The 23072-nt window shown below is 38.3% G+C and overlaps 1 protein-coding gene across 1 annotated transcript in view; it reads left to right on the forward strand.

Moving 5' to 3' along the window:
- The window catches only part of megf8 (multiple EGF-like-domains 8), a 115638-nt gene that overhangs the window by 32428 nt on the left and 60138 nt on the right, over positions 1 to 23072 (forward strand). The window contains exons 3-15 of the mRNA XM_051920590.1: positions 169 to 332; positions 1174 to 1380; positions 1626 to 1806; positions 3221 to 3309; positions 4756 to 4969; positions 5066 to 5246; positions 8651 to 8796; positions 12653 to 12778; positions 12872 to 13032; positions 13216 to 13323; positions 19745 to 19892; positions 21094 to 21257; positions 21731 to 21922. Of these exons, the coding sequence (XP_051776550.1) occupies positions 169 to 332; positions 1174 to 1380; positions 1626 to 1806; positions 3221 to 3309; positions 4756 to 4969; positions 5066 to 5246; positions 8651 to 8796; positions 12653 to 12778; positions 12872 to 13032; positions 13216 to 13323; positions 19745 to 19892; positions 21094 to 21257; positions 21731 to 21922 (2081 nt within the window). The remainder of the gene's footprint in view (positions 1 to 168; positions 333 to 1173; positions 1381 to 1625; positions 1807 to 3220; positions 3310 to 4755; positions 4970 to 5065; positions 5247 to 8650; positions 8797 to 12652; positions 12779 to 12871; positions 13033 to 13215; positions 13324 to 19744; positions 19893 to 21093; positions 21258 to 21730; positions 21923 to 23072) is intronic.

A 23072-nucleotide genomic window follows, 5' to 3' on the forward strand; every position in this document is an offset into this window, starting at 1 on the left:
TTATTGAGTGCACATATTATAGTTCCATGGCTGCTTTTTGAAATATATGAAAGGTACAGAACCGTAGCTTCAGTTTTTGCTAATGTACTGGGCTGTTCTTTGAAATTAGTGGACAGTTTTACTTGAATTTGATTTTTTTTTTTTTTTTTGCCCCCTGTGTCTTTGCAGCACCAAGCAGTCGGTACCGCATTGTACTGACATTTACATTCATGGAGACGGAGTGCACCTATGACTATCTGTTCATTTATGATGGTGATTCATACAGCAGTCCCCTGCTTGCCAGTCTGAGTGGAAGTACACTACCTGAAGTTATTGAGGCTCGCTCAGGCAAGGTAGGAATAGGACAGCACCTGTCTGTCAGTCTACAGGCTACATGGAGCGGATGTTTGTGTCTTCGCAATGAGTCATCCTGGGAATAAGACTGTGTTGTGTTTTTCAGTTTTGTGATGGTATAATGGTGTATATTTGGCTCCATTCTGCTGTCTTCCAAAGATGGTGCATTTATTCTAAAATGTCATTATAAATAAGTCCATGGTTCTAGTTGTGCTTTTTCTTGTTGGCCATTGAATGTATTTCTACTGCCCTAGAGCACATCTGCGACATAAAAATGTATACGTTTTTCACGTTGAAATGATTCTACAGACAAATTATCTTCTTTTTTAAAGGCTTTAGTAAAAATTTCAAAGTAAAAAAGTTCACACAAAAATAGAGAGAAAAATTGATATAGTAAAGAAAAGTTATTATTCAAGAAAAGTTCTGCTTCAAGCTTAAATATCTTGTTTCATTCTTAAGTTTTCTCATACAGTTGAACCATTTCTAAACGGTCAGAAAGCTTTGTCTATGTAAATGAGTCTTTCAGTCCACTCTAGTAATGGGACGATTCCAAATACACTCACAGACTACATTAACACACTACTGTATATTGCAGATACAGTATAGCTAAGAAAGTTCTATCTAACTATAGCTGTGAGAGAAAATTATATTCTGTTCAAATTAAGCACACACTAATATGAGTTTAATTTAAAAGCAATAACTTTCTAACAAAGTTAGATATAGTTACCCTATCCACATTGTGCTCTGTTTGCTTTAAATATATTATCATTGTTCATTTTTAGTCATATCTAATATTTTTCTTTTTTGTGTAAATGTAAATATTCTTCTTGTACTTTCCAGATGCTGCTTCACCTTTTTAGTGATGCCAATTACAATCTACTTGGCTTTAATGCCACCTTTGCCTTCTCCTTGTGCCCACTCGATTGCTCTGGCCATGGTGTGTGCAACTCTATTGGCCAGTGCAATTGCCATCCTGGATGGGTGGGTGAAGGATGCAATCAGCCCAGCTGTAGTGTAAATTGTAGCCTTCATGGGACATGTAGTTCAGTAAGTACACAGACAGTTTTACTGGGTAGAGGTTGGGTTGTGTATATAGAAACATTCACCAAAGGCATCAGATAACTATAGATGCCTTTATCTATTTATCTATGTTTTATAGATAAATGTATATATAATATGCCCTTTGTCAAAAATTTTTAAGTACAGTAATTTACAAAAGTACTTGCACAAATTATTTACTATTGGAATTACTAATGAATTATTTAACATGTAACATTTTTCCTTTTCCTCAGGATAATAGATTCTGTCAATGTAAACCAGGTTTCATTGGTCAGAGTTGTGACCTTTCCCTGCGGGACAATCAGGGAGCTGGCAGCTGGTATGAAGTTAGCCCTGGAAATGGCAGTCTCTCTCCGAGAACTGCTGCTGCTGGAGTTTTTCTTAACACTACAAATGCCTTGTACATATTTGGGGGTGAGTCTGAAAAACACGTTTTACTGACCCTGTGTCTTTTTGTTTTTTATCATTAACGTTAATATTCTGCTTTTATGATAATTCACTGAATTTACACATGTTGTACACAGCATTTAAGTAAAATAAGGTAGGTGGCTTACAGGTGTGTGAGTATAGTACACATTTTCCTTGGAATGTAGTGGGAGTAAAATCATTTCAGTCTTAAGCTAGTGGAGACTTGAAGGAAACTTGATATAGTGCTTAAGTGTTACAAAGGAAACAATTAAAAATGAGAAAGTGAAGCATTAGTATAAGAGTACTAAGAGTTTACTTGGTATAGAACTATAATGGTACTTTTGTGTTAAATTATTAAAAATTGAGAAGGTTATCTAGCATCCTAGTTTAAATATAACACACTGGTGTATTTTAAATCTCACAGTTACAAAGAATTGTAAGTTAAAAGAAAAATCCAACTCTAAAATGACGTCATCATATGGTGGGCAAGTTGCTGAAGGTCACATTGTGATTTAGATGTAGGTATTTCACTTCAGCCTGTTATTTTTCAATTAGCATGAAGCAACAAAGCTTCAGTTGTTTAACCGAAAGAAACAGTAGGTAAGGTTTAATTGACCTTTTTTAACTGAGGTAAGATTTGTTATGAAGTAAGTTTGTTCTGAATTCTTCCTAAGATTGCTAATATCTTTTTTCGATTCCTTTTTGATCCGGTTTTGGTTTTGAAATATAGAGGTGTTAGTTTGCAGATAAACCTTTTAAAGTGCAAGCTTGTGATTAGTTTTATGAGTGATTAGTGATTTCACAGAAAAAAAGACCTTAGCTTTGTTTACCTACTTCATTTTAGGAGTTCATTTTTGGGCTTGTCAGTAGATCATTTTGTTTTTCTGGCTCTCACACCCAGCATTGTCTTCCAGTCCTCCTCTCAAATAATTCCATTAACTCCTGGCAGAACAATATCCTCAAGCAAATGGGAATTTTCCCTTTGACACTGAAATTACAGAGTATAATTTATATTTTCCATATATTGATAGTCACCTTGGGATTTTTAAATACAACTGGAGAATCTTTCTTCATGTATCTTCTATGGCCTTTTACTGAAGAAACCAGTTAATTTTTGTTATGTGTAAGCAGAACCCACTATGTTCAAATATAACACTATTCACAATTTTTTAATCTGTTATCTTAGAGTAGTCAAGTTGTGTCTTGTTTTCTCTGAATATTTTTATCATGTCCTAATAAAGATGATTTTAGTTTTATAAATTGTAAAAATCCAAAAACATTTTGCCAAGCAGAGTTATTTAGCTCATTCCAGCCTCCCCTGAATTAATTTTTGCACATCAAGTTAATGTCAACATTGTCACAAGAATGCATGTTTATTCCAATTAATGTTGTAAGAGGTTTATGAAATTCTCTTCTATAGGGTTTGATCTGAACAATGCCATGGAGAACCTGGTAATTTATAATTTCACTTCTAACCATTGGGAACAGTTGATGTGTAACTCCTTACCGGTAAGAACAGGGAATGGATTATCATTTAATGCATGTTTTTTTTTTTTTTTTTTGGTAAATGTTACTGTGTTATTCTTTCACCTACAACACAGAGCATGCAGAAAAAAGTAAAACATTAACCTTCATACAAAAAGTAGCAATCACCATCAGCTGTATCAATAAATGGGTCTGTCCTGTTCACTGATGCAGGGAGTCATAACCAGTAGCATTAAGCAAAAAGCAGCAATGTTATTTGTTGTATTTGCCCTAGGTTTAGAATAATTTAAGAAAAGCAGAAATATATTTAGTTAAGACAACACTCATAGCCATGTGAAAGTTTTTGAAAAACCTTTAAACAAAAACCTAAAGACTCCAGGAGTACAAACTTAAATATTATAAGCGAGTTAAAATAAATATGTCATTCACCTCAACTATAAACATAAAATAACTTAAGTGTTGAGCTTCACTACCTCTTGGTGCCAGCTGTGTGAGGTGCACTTACTTTATAATCTAATGTTCAAATAAAATTATATTTCTATGAATTTATGAGAAACTACAAAGGTAATCATGTTGTTACTTTGTAGGATATTTCATTAAACTGCAGTGCACTGCTTCACTTATACCTAGGCATAGTTTAACAGTCTGATTTGACAGTAGCAAGTGCCATAGGAAACATTCAGCTGTGAGATCAGCTTTCGGTCAGGTTACAATGTTGTGCATTACACTGCTTCTTAATGCAGAACAAGTCAAACTTAATGACTGCAGTTACAAACTACAGTTACTGGATCTTGTCAAATGAGTCAAATCACCCGTTTTGTTTTTTTCCTTGAGGTTGTATTGTATACACTTTACTTCTAGATGAGTGCTTATTTGTTGTCATTTGTCAAACACACAGGAGCCCTTTCCTATAAATTAAGATAAAGGCAAACCTGTTGCGGTGAGTCAGAGACCGGACCTGAGACATTCTGGAGGTCAAATTATACAAACTGAAGTCAGGGGAGTACACCATGACTGGCCCTGACTGAAAAAGTAATTTAGTGTTACGGGGACTTTAGTAATACAGAGCTCAAAAGATGGTAGTAAATCATTATCCCACTTTACTGTACATGAAAATATAGAAGTAGACTTGAATAAACAGACACACAAAATGTGACTCATCAGTTTGAAGCAAAATAATGAAGCAAAATAAATAGGATTTCAGGAATTAACAAAGGACAACAGCATGTTAAGTTTAGAAAGCTGACGTGGTTGAAAACTGGCAGGTTTGTTGATGACATTTGGTCCACTGTAGTTTCACCATTGTTTTTATTGTGAATGCTGATGATTTTGGTCTCTTTCATTGTATGTAATATTAAGTAGGATAAAAATAAACTGATTTGGTTTCTGTTAATTGCACCAACATTACAACTACTGAAACATTTTTTTTTACTGTTGCCCTTGTGCATTAAGAAGATTATTTTTTTACAGGATGCAAGACACTCTCATATTGCAGTTGAGTGGCTTGGGAACATGGTAATATTTGGAGGTGAGCTTGCCAATGGTTCATTAGCCAGTGATGTCTGGATGTATAGTCCGCTGAACAACTCCTGGAAAGAACTCAGCCATTCGAATGCTCCTGGTGCACCTAAGCTGGCCAATCATGCTGCAGCTGTGGTTAATAATCATCTTTATGTGTTTGGTGGTGAGTTTTGATTCTTCAATTGCTCTTCCACTACATTGTCTTATTCAGAGATCTGAAGTTGAAGATTATTAAACTGATACCCGTCTCTCTTTTCAGGCCGAACTAATGAGGACATGTTTTCCTCAGAATTGTACCGTTTTGCACTAGAGAGTAAATTGTGGGAACTGGTACAGCCTTCAGGAGGAAAGCCTCCTGCTGCGGCTGGGCATTCAATGGTTTTTCATGCTGCATCACGTACTTTGCTTGTTTATGGTGGTCATAGGCCTTCAACTGCCAGGTGAGAATCTGCACTTAGCCACTTTCTCCCCCTTTTTTCATGTGTATGTAATGATGGTTTATTTTAATTATAAAGCAATTGCAATGAGTAACTATATAAAATAGATATTTGATATTCATTTTACTATTTCAGAATGTAAAATGTATAGTTTTTCAGAGAATGAATATTTCTTAACGAACTGTAATGAAACTGCAGTGGGCTGGCACCCTGCCTGGGATATGTTCACCTTGTTACACCTCTCTGTTGGAATCTTTGCCCATTCTTCATGTGCAAAAGCCTCCAGCTCATTGATGTTTGCTGGCTTCCATACTGCAACTGCCTTCTTTAAATCCCACCAAAGATTTTCAACGGTATTTCAATCTGGTGACTGCAAAACCATGCCTGGACATTCTAGGATTTATTTATCAACCAAGTTTTGGTTAACTTGGAGGTGTATTTGGGATTATTGTCTTGCTGGAAAGTTCAATGATCACCAAGGTTTAATTTCTGAACAGAAGGCATCAGGTTCCTCTTTAAAATGGCCAAGTATTTCTGGGAATCCATGATGCTAGTTACACGGTCGAGATTGCCAGTTCCTGCAGCTGAAAAACATCCCCACATTATCAATGACCCCCCTCCATGCTTGACTGTGGGGATGCTATTCTTTTGGTCATAAGCCTGGCCTTTCTCACGCCAGACATACCTCCGGTCCATGTGTTCAAACAGTTCCAATTTAGGTTCAAAGAACTGTTTCCTAAAACTCTGCAGGTCTATCCAAATTTCTTCTGACGTAGCGCTGCTGCCTCGCAGTTAGGAGACCCGGGTTCGCTTCCCGGGTCCACCCTGCGTGGAGTTTGCATGTTCTCCCCGTGTCTGCGTGGGTTTCCTCCGGGTGCTCCGGTTTCCTCCCACAGTCCAAAGACATGCAGGTTAGGTGGATTGGTGATTCTAAATTGGCCCTAGTGTGTGCTTGGTGTGTGGGTGTGTTTGTGTGTGTCCTGCGGTGGGTTGGCACCCTGCCCGGGATTGGTTCCCTGCCTTGTGCCCTGTGTTGGCTGGGATTGGCTCCAGCAGACCCCCGTGACCCTGTGTTCGGATTCAGCGGGTTGGAAAATGGATGGATGGATGGATATTCTAGTCAACCTGTCATGTTCTTTGTGGTCAAGAGTGGAGTGCAATTTGGAGTGCCACCATGAATGCCTTGTTTATTCAGCGCTTGTCTTGTAGCTGCCACTGAAGCACTTGTCCTGGCCATCATCCGGTCATCCTGTAGTTTTGCAGTAACACAGGGTTTTTCTTAGTTGTCCTGATTAAGTTGTTCAGGGTTCTTGATGAAATTTTAGGCTTTCTCCCTGGGCCAGGCAAGTTTGCAGATGTGCCATAAGTTTTAAACTTCCTTATATTGCTCCCAATGGTGCTTATGGGAATGTTCAGTTTTTGGGAAATCTCATTATACCTGATTTACTTCAGGTGCAACAAAATAATTTATTCTCTCAGCTTTTGTGAAAGCTCCTTAGTCTTACCTATGATTGTAATTCACCTTCAACACCTTCATGGGTTGGGTTTATATATGCATCACAGTTAAAGCCAGTGAAGGATCGCTATTGAATTCATAAAGGCTTCCATGTGTGGACAGCGCTTTGAGCAGTGAGACAAGGGCTATATAAATGTACCGAATTATTAATGAATTATTATTATTATGTTTTAGCTCCACTTTAGGCCATAAAAGTTAGCAGAAGGTTTTAAAAACTGCACTATTATGTAGGGGGTGAATAATTGTGACATGGCCAAATTAATAAAATATCTTGTTATTCACAAATACTACAGCATACATTTTCTTTGTTGACTTTGCGCATAACTCGACTGATAAAGAAGTCATCCAAAGCAAAAACTAGCTCTGTGAAAAAACTTTCATTGGTAAATCCTTGCAATCTTTGGGGGCTTAAATATTTATGATTTCAACTGTAATACAGTACCTAACAACTGAGGTTAACTGTTCATGTCCACTTTAGGGATGTTATGATAACTGAATTTTTGTTTTTGACACCAATGCCAGAAACATTTTATGATACTTGATACCTTTTGATACCACAAAGATAACAGAAATCCCATTCGATGGCTTTTTATTAAGTGCCTCTATTATTGAAATAAACAATATTGTGCCTTCTTCTGTAATATAAAATGAAATGTATGAATACTTACAGTAAAAATGACTTTAAAATACTGGAATATCAAGTAGTTACCAAACAAACATTTAAGTAAACAAGTATTGCAGTGCAAGGCTTGAATTTTAATGTGTGGCAGATATGGAGATAATGCCAGTGTTACAGCAAATCTGGGGTTTATAATCTTAGTGGGATTTAATCTTAGGGAACTACCTCATTTATCTAAACATGTGCACATTCTAAATTTATTCTGACATTTTCTATGCAGTAACTGAACAATACTGCTTTAAACCCATACTAAATACAAAAATGTAGACATTATAATATATATATACTGTTGAATTAGTGAATTCCAGAATAGTTCAGGATATCCATCCATCCATCCATTTTCCAACCCGCTGAATCCGAACACAGGGTCACGGGGGTCTGCTGGAGCCAATCCCAGCCAACACAGGGCACAAGGCAGGAAACAATCCTGGGCAGGGTGCCAACCCACCGCAGGACTAGTTCAGGATATCTACATGTAAAATAATTCTTGAAAGCTGATTTTGTAGCAGCATTTTTTAAAGACTGGTTTGTCAGTGAACCACTGTGTTAAGTTTGTAGGAGTTGATGTTTACATCATTAGCTGATTAAAAATACAGATGTAAATGCAGAGATATCTGAGAATGAAGCACCTATGTATTCAGGGAAACATCGAATTACATTTTGGCCAAAATTTCTTGTGAAAGTCAAGCAAAACATTACACCTAAAAACTGATTATTTAATTCATCAAGTGAAAGAATATTTTTTCTTATTCCGGATAACTTAGAAGTACTTGACTCTGGTATTGCCAAGAGGGTTTTTTCAGAATTATATCATTTGTGTACGATACAAATTCACATTTTTCCTTTTTTGATGGAATGATAGACAACCATTTTGGAATATAAAAAGTTACACAGGAAATGTATTATAATATTGACAGTTGTTATTGGCAAGTATTAACCTACCGACCCATAGATTGCATTATTGTAATCTTGCTGTATGGGGAAAAAGTGAGTGTTTGCCCATAACTCAAAAAAAGCCATTTATATATTTGAGAGTATTGCAGTTACAATCTGGTGAAATAAATATTTTAATACTTATCTTGCAAGTTATTAAAGTTTTAGTGTTTTACTTAATCCTTACATATTAATTTATGCAAAGGGAGGTTTCAAACCAAACAAATCCATATGACTGAACTGTGCTCTAATTTAACAATCTACATCCTACATTGGCAGATTCAGTATGAGAGTGAACACTACAGATGCCTTTCATGTAGACCAACTCTACTGGACTACATTTCGCTCAAGATATCCCATTAATGGCCCAAGAGAACGGGCATTTCATTCTGCCACAGTGATTGGAAACTACATGGTCATTTATGGTGAGTGTTTCCTTCCTAAACAAAAGGCTTTATTAAAAGTGAAAGGTGTAAATAAACCTCATTTATGTTACTTTAAAAAAATATATGCTTGGTGCAAAATGTGAAATTCAAGTTTGTCAAAAACAAAAAAAGTTCAATTCAATATTATTGTCGTAAACAAACAAAAACATGCAGTTAAGCTATTATAAGGCCAAGTGAAGCATTTTGATATCCTACAATTGAAATGTTTTTTCACTTATAAACTATAGCACAGTTGCAATATCCTATATCCTATTACTTCAGATTTTTTAACAATTCACATTGAATTGTTTTTTGTTTTGGTTTTCTCTTGTCTTCTGTTTCTTTATGTTCTAAAATAGTAAGAGTAGCTAAGGGAGTGGGTAAGAACTGAGATTTGTTAGTAGGGTATGAGAGTTGTGACATCAGCCTGTGCTGCATATAATAGGAATAGTGTGAAAGGCGGCATCTGCCTGAAATAGGCTGTCTCAGAACAGTTAGAGTATATAGTGGTTATAAATAAGAAAGAAAAAATTGCTAAAAGGAGAAATATACAAAAATAAAAATAAAATTTATTGAAATTTCAATATAGCACTAGTTCAGGTTCAGGATAGAGATTAAGTAAAAGTTTATGCAGATAATGCTTGTGTGCTGTGTCTGCGGCAATAAAAATATTTAAAAAAAGCATGACGGACCATTATTTACAATATGTGTCTGGAACAATGTTATTATTATAAATGAAAATAATTATTAAATAACATTTACTTACACTGAAATAAAATGTTAAAACTGAGATGAAAAGCTAAAATTAAACAAATCTATTACAGCAGCAAAGACTAACTGAAGTCAAATAATAAATTGCAAAATGTATTTTTTAGTTTTCATCATGTTTGGCCCTATGCATGGGTTAAGTTGGGCTGAAGTGGCCCAGAATTAATCAAAATATATAAATAAACATTTGTTCTTTGTCCTGTCACTAGACTGGCCGAATACTCTTGACCCCTTTTACTGTTATTACTATGGTAACCTCATCTGCTAGTCGTACACACACCACCACCCCCAAGTTTATGCATCTGTGGCGAACAGCAGCTAGTGATGGAGGATGGCTGTTTAAACAGCATTTGCAGATGCAGGAGAGCTGAATATGTGCTGTTGTAGCATAAAGTGTGTGACGAAGAAAACTGTTTGGCAAAGACATAGCTACAGAACACACACACACACACACACACACAGACAAGACACCCAGACATTTATTCTATTATTAAGGTGGGTAATAGTGACAGCTTTTAAGAAATTGGTAGTGACATTATGATATATTCTAGTTCTAGCGATATTGAAGCATATGGAGATGATAAGTTAGCTAAACCAGTAAATTGTAGTACCACTTCTGAATGAGTGTGGCATAACAAGAATGCTGGACAACTTTCAGTGTTGGCATTCAATACATGTCCAGGGTGGAAGGCAGATGTGTCAGATTCAGATGATCTCTTACGGAATTCTAGTCTGTTTTTAAGTGACGGCATGTTAGATGCAACAGAGAATTGTGCAGCAGCTGATACAGCAGTTCACACTGAAGCCAGATTCCAGGGTACTGAGTTTCTTCTATATCAAGGGGTAAATTAAAAGCCTGACGTTGAACATATTGATCAGCAATACATTTACCTTATGGACAGAAAAGCATGAGTGAAAAACATTTCAGTTTATTTTTCATGTCTGCATTTTCTTGATAACAACTGCCCTATCATTTTGCACAAGAGAAGTCTTTTTGAAAAATAAAACTGTCCTTTGTTGTACTAATGGAGAGATTCACTCGGTGTACATACCTGAACAAAAGATTGTTGTTGTTGACAAGTCACTATGCTTTAGAAAAGTCATTTGGCAATGAACCAGTACAAACCTGGTAAAATTCCTAATTTGGCAGTATTAGTACAACAGAGGACATTTGGTTTGTAGCTTGACAAAAGTGTCTAGGGTATGCAAACTGGTGAAAAACTATACTGATTGTGTTTATTTTTTAATGTAATTTTTGTTTTTAAATTTTCTTGCATTCACTGCTGAAAATATCTGATAATTGTAAGAAAATTAGGCGCCTGAAAAATGGTTTTCAAATATTTTTCCAGCTTCCTTTCATTCTCTCTTTTTAAAATGGATGTTGTGTGGTAGTAAGGCAATCTGGACAGAAGATGGACTGGTATATGTACTCAAACATGACCATGTGTATAGTACTGTATAGTAAATCCCTTAAGTTGTACCAACATTACTTAAAATTCCTATAGCTCCCAACAGCTCTCCTGTGTTGTGATGCTATTAGACAGCTTTGGAGGGTACAGGGGCTGCTGGGAAGAAGATTCAGCAGGTTAAACCTTTAAAAATTAACCGTAAAGACGCCATGGGGATTGCCGTCATTTGTCTATTTGTGAATTCGCCTCATACCCACAATTTGATTACAACCTGACCACCTTAGATTACAGTTTTCTGCCTGTATCTATGTGCTGTCCATTTGCCTGCCTGTCCATGTGAGTTCGAACTGATGGGGAGTGCTCCGTCAGATGAAGATGTATCCAATCATCTCAAACCCCACACTGCATCAGGCTCTTGGTAGGACAAAGCTTTACATTGCTTTCAGAAGGCTGTTCACACATTGACTATCAACTGCTCCTGCTAAACTAGATTGTTTTGGACATTGGTGTTAGAGTTTATTATTGTTCAGTTTAGTGTTGATTGTTAAGAGTTATAATTTATTATCACCATCAATAATAAACTGAGATCGAGATGAATGAGTCACAGCATACAGCAATGCCGACTAGAGACAGGAAAAAGAAGAGAGCTGGCGTGGCGAAAACTGTCGAATGCCCAGCTTAGGAACATTCACATTGGAAGACGCAAGATGCGGTAGCAGTCGTAAGTGGGACAGTGGTGAAGCACATTGGTCGTAAGACGACGACTGGCTGTATGTATATATGTAATATGAGGTAAAAATGCAGATGATCATGTCACCTCCTTTATCAGCTCTTCAAAAGGTACTAAAACTGCAAAGGTTTTTTCCAGTACTCCAAATTGTTTTGCATTCAAAGTGGGTGACGAGTTGTACACTTTTAAAAGTTATAACATGCCTCATATTTTGTGCTAGGAGTCTTTTGATCAAACAATATGTACTATTCAGCCATGCTTGCAAGAAATGCTGCAGATGGTTAGACAACTTATATGAATTCAGCCTCTAGGTGTGAATTATCCTTCAGATAGTAAATACATCACTATTGTGCTGTTAACATCTGGCTACGTGTGGCTCTATTAAGTTTTTATGGTATTTCAAACTAAGTGTGGCTGCAAAAGTTTATGTGCTTCTCAGGTTCATTATCTCCCCAAACCCTCCCCACCCCATTTTTGTCTTGTTGCTGGCCAGTTAATGGGTGCAAGTAGTTTCCAGTTTACCTTTTTGTTCTTACAATAAAATGTTATTGATTCCATAACATCATACAGCTCAGTTGGAGGTGTGTTCAGTTAATATTGGAGGAAAGATGTAGAAGAAGAAACATACTTACTGATCCCACCATCTTCCCTAAGATTTATCCTTTGGACAAGTTCAAAATATATTTTTCAAAATATGATTCACAGACTCACAAGACTTAAAAGATAATTGTGTACATCTTGAATTATTATCCTTTTAACTTTATTCAAACGTCAATGGAAGCATAGACACAAAGCTGAAACAGATTAATTAACATACAACAAATAAGGAAAAAAAACAATACTGTACTGAACATTTCTCACTTAAGATAATATTATATAAACATTTGCATTTAATTTAAAAAAAAAAAAAAAAAACAAGTTCCTTATTCCCTTACTTTTATACAATCAGGTGGGAATGTGCACATCCATTACCAAGAGGAGAAATGTTATGATGAAGAAATCTTTTTTTACCACTTGGGTTGCCATCAGTGGGTGTCTGCAGATGAAATGACTAGGCTACTTCAGACTCGGGATGGTGAGTGTTTTTGTATAAAATTAAGGCTAATATACAATTATATGTTTTTAGGTAAATTTGGTTTGGCTAAAAATAAAATCTTTTGTGTTCTAGGTCGTGAATCTAGCCGTGTTGTCCGAGGCCGTTATTCTCATGTTGCTTCCGTAATGAATGAAAATGTCCTTCTTGTGTCTGGAGGCTATAGTGGAGTTCCGCGGGGAGACCTGCTGGCTTATAAAGTGCCAATTTTTGTGCAGCAGATTCTTGTACAAAATGTAAGGATTGTTGCAATAACTATTTCTCACAGAACATCTTAAACCATAATTATATTTTGGGCTAGAATTTGAAATTTAAAGGATATATGTGTTAAGCATGTTGATGTCTAGAGTCACTGTTTTTTTTAATATTATTTAATGTAATTTTTTATTCTCCAACTTCATGTTGATGCTTTCTTCTAGCACCATCTTGATTTTTGTGCTATATATTCAGAGGAAGGCTCTTGCTCAAAGAACCCAGAGTGCACATGGTGTCAGAATAGTTGTCGCAGCTTCCAGCCAGGCAGCCCGGTGAGTGTTGCAGGCCTGTAAACTATCTTGGAAATATTTTTCTTTTGCTATTGTACTTTGAAGAAGATGTAAGGGGCTATCTAATTGCAGGTATGAAGGTGCTAACAGTTGCTTATAGAACAGTACATCCTCTTCTGTAGCCTGTAATGCTGGTGGAAAGATATCCAACTACCTTGAATACTTAAGGGCAAAATTAACATAGCGAGTAATTGTAGTCTACTTTATTTATATTAAAATAAAGTAAATGTATATTTGAGAAAATCTCTTTTGTACATGTCGTAAGTCTTGAGAACTGTAAAAATGCATGTTTATATACAGTGGAACCTCGGTTTCACGAACGTCTCGGTACACGTACAACTCGGTTTATGACCAAAAAGTTAGCCAAACTTTTGCCTCGGTTCACAACCACACACTCGGTATACGAACAAGCCAGGTTCCCTTTCGGTTTGTACATGTTCAGTCTCTCCCTGTGCATTTCCTGTGCAGCGAGCAAGAGAGAGAGCGAGAGAGCGACACACACACACACACACACACACACACACACACACACACAGCGTGAGAGACAGAGGCACACACACAGGCAGCTCGAGACAGAGAGAGCTCGCACACACACAGGAGCGCTCTAGAGAGACACACACACAGGTGCTCCAGGCTCGCAAAAGAGAGACGCACGCACACACACACACACACACACAGGCACAGGAGAGAGAGGCGCACACACACACACAAACAGGAGCGCGCTAGAGAGACACACACACAGACTCTCCAGGCTCGCAAAAGAGAGACGCACACACACACACAAAGGCGCGAGAGAGAGCGAGCGAGGGACGCATAAGGTAGAGAAGGCTTGTTTTTGTTTTCAGTTCTATTTACAGTGATCGGTTCGTAGCCTGCATTGTTGCAATGTTACTTTTCTTGGTGGTTTATTAAATTACGGATTTTTCAAATGTTCATTTTTTCCCCTGTGCTTAAAACTCATTAAAAAAAAGTGTTTTTAGCGAGCGGTTCCTAGCACTATAGGAACTATTGCAGTGTTAGTTTTCTTTGTTGTTAAAGGTTTTCTCAGTGTTATTCAATGTTTTTACATTTATTTTACCATTACGCTGTGCATTCTATGGTATAATTAACTATATTTGTGCTTAAAAACTAAAAAAATATATATATACATACAGTTCGTACGGTCTGAAACGGATTAATTGTATTTACATACAATCCTATGGGAGAAATTGCTTCGGTTCACGACCAACTCGGTTTATGACCAGAGTTTTGGAACGAATTATGGTCGTGAACCAAGGTTCCACTGTATATGCACAGACAGACAGACACAGGGGTGGGCAAAAGTAGGCTTAAAATTGTGAGCATGCAAACTACATAGTTTATTCTGGTATTGTTGGTTTATTAATTATTAAATTGTTTATTTGTATTATTTGTCTTCTTAATTAATGTCTTCTTATTATTATTTTGAATCCTTAACTTAGCAAGTAGACTACAAGAATCCATATTACTAACCGAGAATGCTAAACCGGATGATGGACGCAGGCACATCCGGCCATGGGCCGTAGCTGCAAAAAGACGTACTGCGCCGGCGCAACAAACAGTCCGCGAGAGTCGGCTGAGGACCCGAGAAAGGCGGACAAAAGAGGGCGAGAGAGGCGGATGAGGGTCCGCGAGAGACGCAGGCGCAAAAAGAGTCCGACAAGAGCACAGAAAACAGGAGTGAGCACATACAGAAAGGAGTCACAAAAATGAGGCTCAACAAGCACCAAAATAAGGAAAAAAAACATTAAAGAGTACTCAAACGAGGGGAAAGCACGAAACACATTGCACACGAAACTAAACACACCAAAAAAAAAAAGAACAGATGAGCGCACAATAGCAAGGCACGACCATACCCCCGCCACCCTACAGGCACGGGACGGGACACACACCAAGAGGGGGATTCAACAAGCCCATGGAAGACCAAAAAAAAGAACACAAAACCACCCCACAGACCCTACAAGCAAGGGAAGGGACACACACAAAGAGGGGGAGAGAGACGGATGAGGGGCCGCGAGAGACGCAGGCGCAAAAAGAGTCCGACAAGAGCACAGAAAACAGGAGTGAGCACATACAGAAAGGAGTCACAAAAATGAGGCTCAACAAGCACCAAAATAAGGAAAAAAAACATTAAAGAGTACTCAAACGAGGGGAAAGCACGAAACACATTGCACACGAAACTAAACACACAAAAAAAAAAGAACAGACGAGCGCACGACCATATCCCCCCCCCCCCCCCCCCCCCCCCCCCCACCCTACAGGCACGGGACGGGACACACGCCAAGAGGGGGATTCAACAAGCCCATGGAAGACCAAAAAAAAGAACACAAAACCACCCCACAGACCCTACAAGCAAGGGACGGGACACACACAAAGAGGGGGATTCAAACAAGACACAGGGACACAAAAAGAAACAAAACGCTCGCGCAACAACGATCCCCCCCACACATCCATAAGAAAAAATGTCTCGACTCCAAAAACGCAAAGCTCAACTAAAGCTTCTAACTAACGATGTACCTGAAAGTAAAAACTTTATGAACTGCGTTAGATCCTACAATAGTTCATTTGCTTTTGCATATACCGGAGTAAATATCAGGCCACCAAAAGGCAATGGACCATACTGCTTTCGCATATGTGCACAAATACTGCATCGCATTGGAACAGTGCACCCTGAAACAAATCAACAACGCAAATATGCACAACCTAGATCCACATTACGCAATCTATCAATCAAAGTGTTGCATCGCAACAGGCACGGATTCAAAACGAAACACCTCCCGTCTCAGACATACGTTAATGGCAGCGAAGGCTACAACGGGCTTCTCACACAGCACAGGCAAATCGATTACAGCTCCAAAACAACACGTCCCAAATACTACACATGCAACAACGCGCCTCTCAAACGGCACAAGGAAAACATACACCAGGAAAATTCATTCGGATTAATGAATGTCATTTGCAATCATTGTCATTCAGTTCACTTCCCTGAAGAAACAACTGGCAATACAAGTTATACATTTACACGTTGTTGTCAAAAGGGTCAAATTAGACTGCCTTCTTTACATTCATATACTGAATATCTACAGAAGCTTATAACTGACGATGTACCTGAAAGTTAAATCTTTATCGACTGCATTAGATTCTACAAATCGGTATCCACTATGAACATTAACGGTGGCACTGCACGTGACATCCGTCTTGAAAAAATGTTGTTTATTGATGAATGTTCAATGACATGAAGTCACTTACTCAACACCATTCATAAACTTCTACAAACGTTTATGAATAATAATATTCGATTTGGAGGAAAGGTACTTTTATGAGGAGGAGATTTTAGACAGTGATTAGCTATTCTTCCAGATGCCATGCACTCAGCTATTGTTCAGTGCACCTTAAAATACGCAAACAATTGGCATTACTTTCAAAAGATACAGTTAGTAAAAAAGATACGATGTCCAGAACCAGATCATAACAATTGCTTATTACAACTGAGAGATGGTACACTCACCAATACAGATGGACTTCAGCCACATATTATTACAATTCCTCAAGCCTTTATCTGCGACGACTTAGTTACAGAGACATTTGGAACAGCAATCTCATTAGACCAAATGCCCCTTTTAACACAACGCACTATATTATGTCCAAAAAATATTACTGTGGAAAACATAAATACCCAAGTCATTCCATTACTTCCTGGAGAGACACAACTCTTTCTAAGCTCTGACAAACTTGACTCTGATCACAACAATAACCATCTTAAATGACCTTACAAGTTCTGAGCTGGAATTACCTTTTACACTTAAACGGCGTGTACACAAAAATATTCAAATAAACCTTTATACTGTGCCACACACTTTATTGTTTGATTTCTATTTGCATCATCTACACCGTCACACTATTCTATATCTCATTCATACATCACGCTCTTTGTCATTCCCAACACCAGGGGTTGGCGAGTGAAGCCCACCCCACAGACCCTACAAGCAACGGACGGGACACACACAAAGAGGGGGATTCAAACAAGACACAGGAACACAAAAAGAAAGAAGACGCTCGCGCAACAACAATCCTCACCCCCCCCCCCCCCCCCCCCCACACACACACACACATCCATAAGAAGTGACACCCAAAGCCACATATTCTAAAGTGAACGTCAACACCTTCACACTAGACAGCATAGGTGTCAGCATAGGTGGATCTCCTTACAATAAAGCACTATTAACCGTTCAACTGCAGAAAAGGAAACATATTAACAGTGACTGCGATCCTCCGGAGTGGCAGCAAATCTGTTAATAAATGGTCGTACATGTCACTCAATATTCAAAATACCGGTCCCAATCACAGAGACATCAGTATCCACTATGAACATTCACAGTAGCAATGCCCGAGACATCCGTCTTGCAAAACTGATAATTATTGATGAATGTACAATGGCATCCAGTCACTTACTCAACACCATTGATAAACTTCTACAAACGTTGATGAATAATGATATTCCCTTTGGAGGAAAAGTTCTTTTATTAGGAGGAGATTTTAGACAATGCTTAGCTATTGTTCCACATGCCATGCGCTCAGCTATTGTTCAGTCCACCTTAAAATACGCAGACAATTGGCATTGCTTTAAAACAATACAGTTGGTACAAAACATGCGATGTCCAGATCCAGAATATAACGGTTGGCTAATACAACTGGGAAATGGTACACTCACAAATACAGATGGACTTCACCCAGATATTATTTCCATTCCACAATCCTTTATCTCAGACAACTTAGTAAAAGAGATATTTGGAACAGCAATCACATTAGACCAAATACCCCTGTTAACACAACGCACTATATTATGTCCAAAAAATATTAATGTTAATCACATTAATAACCAAGTCATTTCATTACTTCCTGGAGAGACACAGATCTTTCTAAGCTCAGACAAAGTTGACTCTGATGACGACAATGAACATATAAATTTCCCCTTAGAATATTTGAACACTATTAACCCTGCCGGATTACCACAACACGACCTTGCCCTTAAAAACGGAACAATAATCATGCTATTAAGAAACCTTAACACAAAACAGGGTTTATGCAATGGCACACGGTTAGTCGTCAACACCATGACACGCAATGTTATTCAAGCGACAGTTCTTACAGGATCACATGCTAACAATACTGTTCTCATTCCTAGAATTGACCTTACAAGTTCTGAGCTAGAATTACCTTTTACATTGAAACGCCGACAGTTCCCCATTAAACCTGCATTTGCCATGACCATCAACAAATCACAAGGACAAACCATGGACAAGGTTGGCATCTACCTCTCTGAACCCGTTTTTGGACATGGACAACTTTATGTTGCCTTCTCACGTGTTCGCCGTTCATCTGACGTTAAAGTTAAAATTATAAATAATCCATGCCAAGGAAGACTCATTCAAGGACAAGACACCATCTTTACTACTAATGTTGTATACAAAGAAATATTCCAATAAAACATTAATATATGACAAACACTCTATTTGTTATTTCTATGGGCATCATCCAAAGCTGCACACTATTCTATATCTAATTCATACATCTGACTCTTTCTCATGTCCCAACGCCAGGGGTTGGCGAGCGAAGCGAGCAGGGGGCGGAGCCCCCTAGTGTGTAAATAATGAAGCCTGGCAATTTGAGCATTTACGAGATTGTACCTAAGTGTCACGTGCCATTGTCATTCTTTTGAGTTAATAAAATTAATAAAGTTATTGAGTTTGTAAAGATAATTAAATAATCATAACCTACATGTCTCTTTCCATACAAACTACTGTAAACCTTCTTTTGCTTACCCCGGTATATACTGTGTGTTTCGGTGTTTCTAAGCTGTTTCTGTCATAGGATTATATTATGTGAGAACAGAATCCATCGTTGTGCCGGGCACAATCATAAACACACCTGAACTCTGCCTCACTCTTACAGTGTCAAATTCCAGTCTATTTAACCTAACTACAACTATTTGGGATATAGGAGAAAACTGGAGTACCAAGATAAAACAAAAATGCACAGAGAGATGGTTAAACTCCATATAGTCCCTAACTGGGCTGGAAAGTAAATCTGTTGTAACTGCAATTTATATGTATATTGCACAGAACTGTGTTGTAGTATGGTTTTCTCAAAAATTAACTTTATAATGGGAGCATGCTGTTTATGTTTTATAAAGAAAAAATGATCTTGTTGCAAAAATCAAGTATAGGTCCAAAATACCCTAATAGAAGTGTTACCACAGCAATTAATTTTATAGTTCTGTTTAACTCTGCTGCTAACAAGAAAGAAACTGTGGTCAGTCAGAAAGGTAATGCTTTTGGGGTATTTCTAGAAATATGGCTAATATATTTCTTTATTTTACTTACAGTGTGGTAATACTTTTTGCTTGGGCCTTGCTCGCTTCCTACCTGACTGTCAGTCTTGCCTTATATTCAGCGGACATGGTGAATCTCTGCCTCAAGCACCAAACACATTTGGATGGTGTGTTCAGAATGAGTCCTGTGCTCCAGTTTCAGGTAAAAATGTGATAGTCTTTATTAGGGATGCACCGATACCACTTTTTTGGAAAACGAGTACGAGTACTTGCATTTCAGTACTCGCTGATACCGAGTACTTGCCGATACCGAGTACTTAATAAAAACATGATTTAAATTTACAGGTAACAGTTTTAGTCATATAATTTAACAAAAAAAACAAGAAACTCTCGTCTATCCACTGGGAGGTTAGGCTAATTAGCGACACGGGGCTAACACTGCTTGTCCAAATATCCGTGGTGAAACTAAATGCAGAGGAGGCTTGCAGTAGGCTGTGGATATGTTTTTACACGGAGTCGTGTAGTTTAGGCAGCTCCGTGTCAGTCATGTAGCGGCAGCTTGGGATATCATATCTGGGCTCCAGAACATGGAGGAGACGCAGGAATCCCACATTTTCTACCTCCGAGAGTGGCTGGTCACTCAATGCAATGTACTCGATAATTGCCTGTGTTATTTTCAAAGCACGTGGATTGTCTGTGGACATTTTCTCTCGTCTTGCAAGAGTTTGCTGCAGCGTGGGTTGTGTTGGTTTAGAAGCGTGGGTAAACTCTTTGTACTAGTTGTCGTGTTGGGATTTTAGGTGCTTGATTAAATTACTTGTGTTAAATGCGCTACCTTTTGAGCCTCCTCTGGACAATTTCGCTGAGCACAATTTGCAGTCCGCCTTTGTTTTGTCGTCTTCATTCACTTTGAAATAGTTCCACATGGCTGACATGTCTCGCCTCACCTTGCCTTCTCCCCGCTCTGAGCTGCAGTCGGGGCCTGGGGGCGGGCACTCGCTGCCTGTGATTAACCCCTTACACGCCGCTCAAACATAGACATTTCTCAGACCGTGGTATCGGTCCCCGGTATCGGGGGACTTTTAACGAGTACGAGTACTTTAGAAAATGTGGTATCGAGGCCGATACCAGATACCCGTTTCGGTATCGGTGCATCCCTAGTCTTTATAGACATTTTTAGTTTTAATTAGACATGTGACAAAACCATTTTTTAAATTTGATTTATACTTTGTTAACATTCAAGGGGAAATTTAGATAGTTAAAGTTAGGGTATCTTCTTGCTATTTTTCAACATTATATATAAAGTTCATTATGGGAACATTTAATTTAGCCTGATATTTGGATGTGCACATATGTGATACAATTCTCATTAATTAACTAAACAATCTCTGTGTGTCTTGTAGAGTTTAATTCATGCAAAGTAGACCCAATTTCAGGAGCCTATGGTTGGTGGGGTCAGAAGACTCGCTTCATTACCTCTCTGGAGGAGTGTCAAAGAGATAACTTCACCCCTGGGATCCACCTTCTCACTTACCAGAACCCACGCAATGACTCTCAGCCTGACAAGGTGTGTTACAAAATTAAGTTTAGGGATTTTTTCCCCTTATATACTATTATTTCAGAACTGTTAATCTAAAATACAAATCCCTTTGAAGTTAGGTTTGATGTTGAGATTTAAGGTTAATTAGATACCTAATTATTCCTTCCCTTCTTTATATTACTACATTTTTTAAATGTACTTTTGTTATTTGGTCTTGAAAGTGGAGGAATTAATTAATCTGTCCCTTTTCCTTATTTCTTGACTTTAAATTAAAAAAAAAATGCAGATCTTATACAAAAATGAAAATCTGTCATAGGACATTAAGCAAATGTTTATTTCACTTGTGCACTAAGTTGGGCAATATAGTTGAATGTCTTGACATTTTGATTTTAATGGTTTTTCATTACTTTGTGTAATCTTGTTCAAAGACTGTATCTTGCATTTGGAATTACTAGGGAAGCAGAATTAACTAATTAAAATCTAATCTGGTTCCTTTAAAGGTGTCAATTGTACGGAGCACTTCTATTACACTGAACCCCTCTACAGAGATGGATGTCACCCTTGCTTTTAAAGGTTTCATTCACCCACTTTGGAACAATGCTGGACCCTGGGATATTGTGTCAGTGTGGGCACGTATTCAGCGATTGTATGTTGTGGGGAAGATTGCCAAGGGACCCAACTCTACTGAATTGGTAAAAAAAAAAACTTTGTATTGCATTTGCAGTTTATTTTGGTTAAAAAGATGGAGAAAAGACTAACCATATAAAAAAAGTAAAATAATGCAAACTATACACATTTTGTTTTCTAATCATTTTGTCATAATTAACTGAAAACTTTGACAGCAGAAAATATTTCTGATCTTTTATGAGTAGTCAAGCTGGATAATAGGACCACAGTTGCATGGAGTAGGTATTGGGTAGCATTGTGGGGTCCAGCGGCTGTGAGGCATTTGGTGAAGAGTTATTCACTGATCTTGACTTTGCCAGCGATGCTGTGATGTTTGCAGAGTCAATGGAGGCTCTGATTGGGGCTCTCGAGAGAATGAGTGAGGAGTCTGAGTGTCTGGGCTTGCAAGTGTTCTGGATATAAACTAAAGATCCAGGCCTTTAATGACCTCTTGGGCACAGCCATCAGTAGTGTGTCTGTCTGCGGGGAGAATGTCGACCTTGTTGAGAGGTTTACTTACCTCGGCAGTGACATTCATTTTTCTGATGACTCTTTCTAAGTCAGTAGACGGATTGCGAGAGCATGGGGGTAATGAGGTCACTGGAAAGGGGAGTGGCACTCCCAATATTTTTGGTAAAGGATAAAGGTCCAAGTCTTTAGAGTCCTGGTGCTTTCTGTTTTGGTTGCGAGACATGAACATTATCTAGTGTCTTGAGATGAAGACTGGAATCTTTCGGTACTGTGTCTCTTCGGAGAATCCTTGGGTACTGCTGGTTTGACTTTGTGTCGAATGCAACCGCTGGTTTGACTTTGTGTCGAATGCACAGTTGCTAATGGAGTTCCAAATGAGGCACATTACTTGCATTGTGAGGAAGCGTCAGTTACGGCACTGCAGCCATGTGGCGCGATTCCCCTAGGGTGATCCGGCTTGTAGGATCCTCATTGTTGAGGACCCAGTCAGCTGGACCAGGCCAGTGGGATGCCCACGTAACACCTGGCTGCAACAGATAGAAGGTCAATTCCGGAGGGTGGGGCTGGAACATGTGGCTGCCTGTGGGGTTGCCAACCAGGATCCCAAGCTTTTTTCATCATGTGGTGGGTGCATGCATCCCAACCTGACTAGACCTGACCCTTTTTTGCATTTTAAAATGGAATTGAGGGGCATGACTTCAAATA

This window comes from Erpetoichthys calabaricus, chromosome 17 (genome assembly GCF_900747795.2).
Source record: "Erpetoichthys calabaricus chromosome 17, fErpCal1.3, whole genome shotgun sequence".
Classification (NCBI taxonomy): Eukaryota; Metazoa; Chordata; class Cladistia; order Polypteriformes; family Polypteridae; genus Erpetoichthys; species Erpetoichthys calabaricus.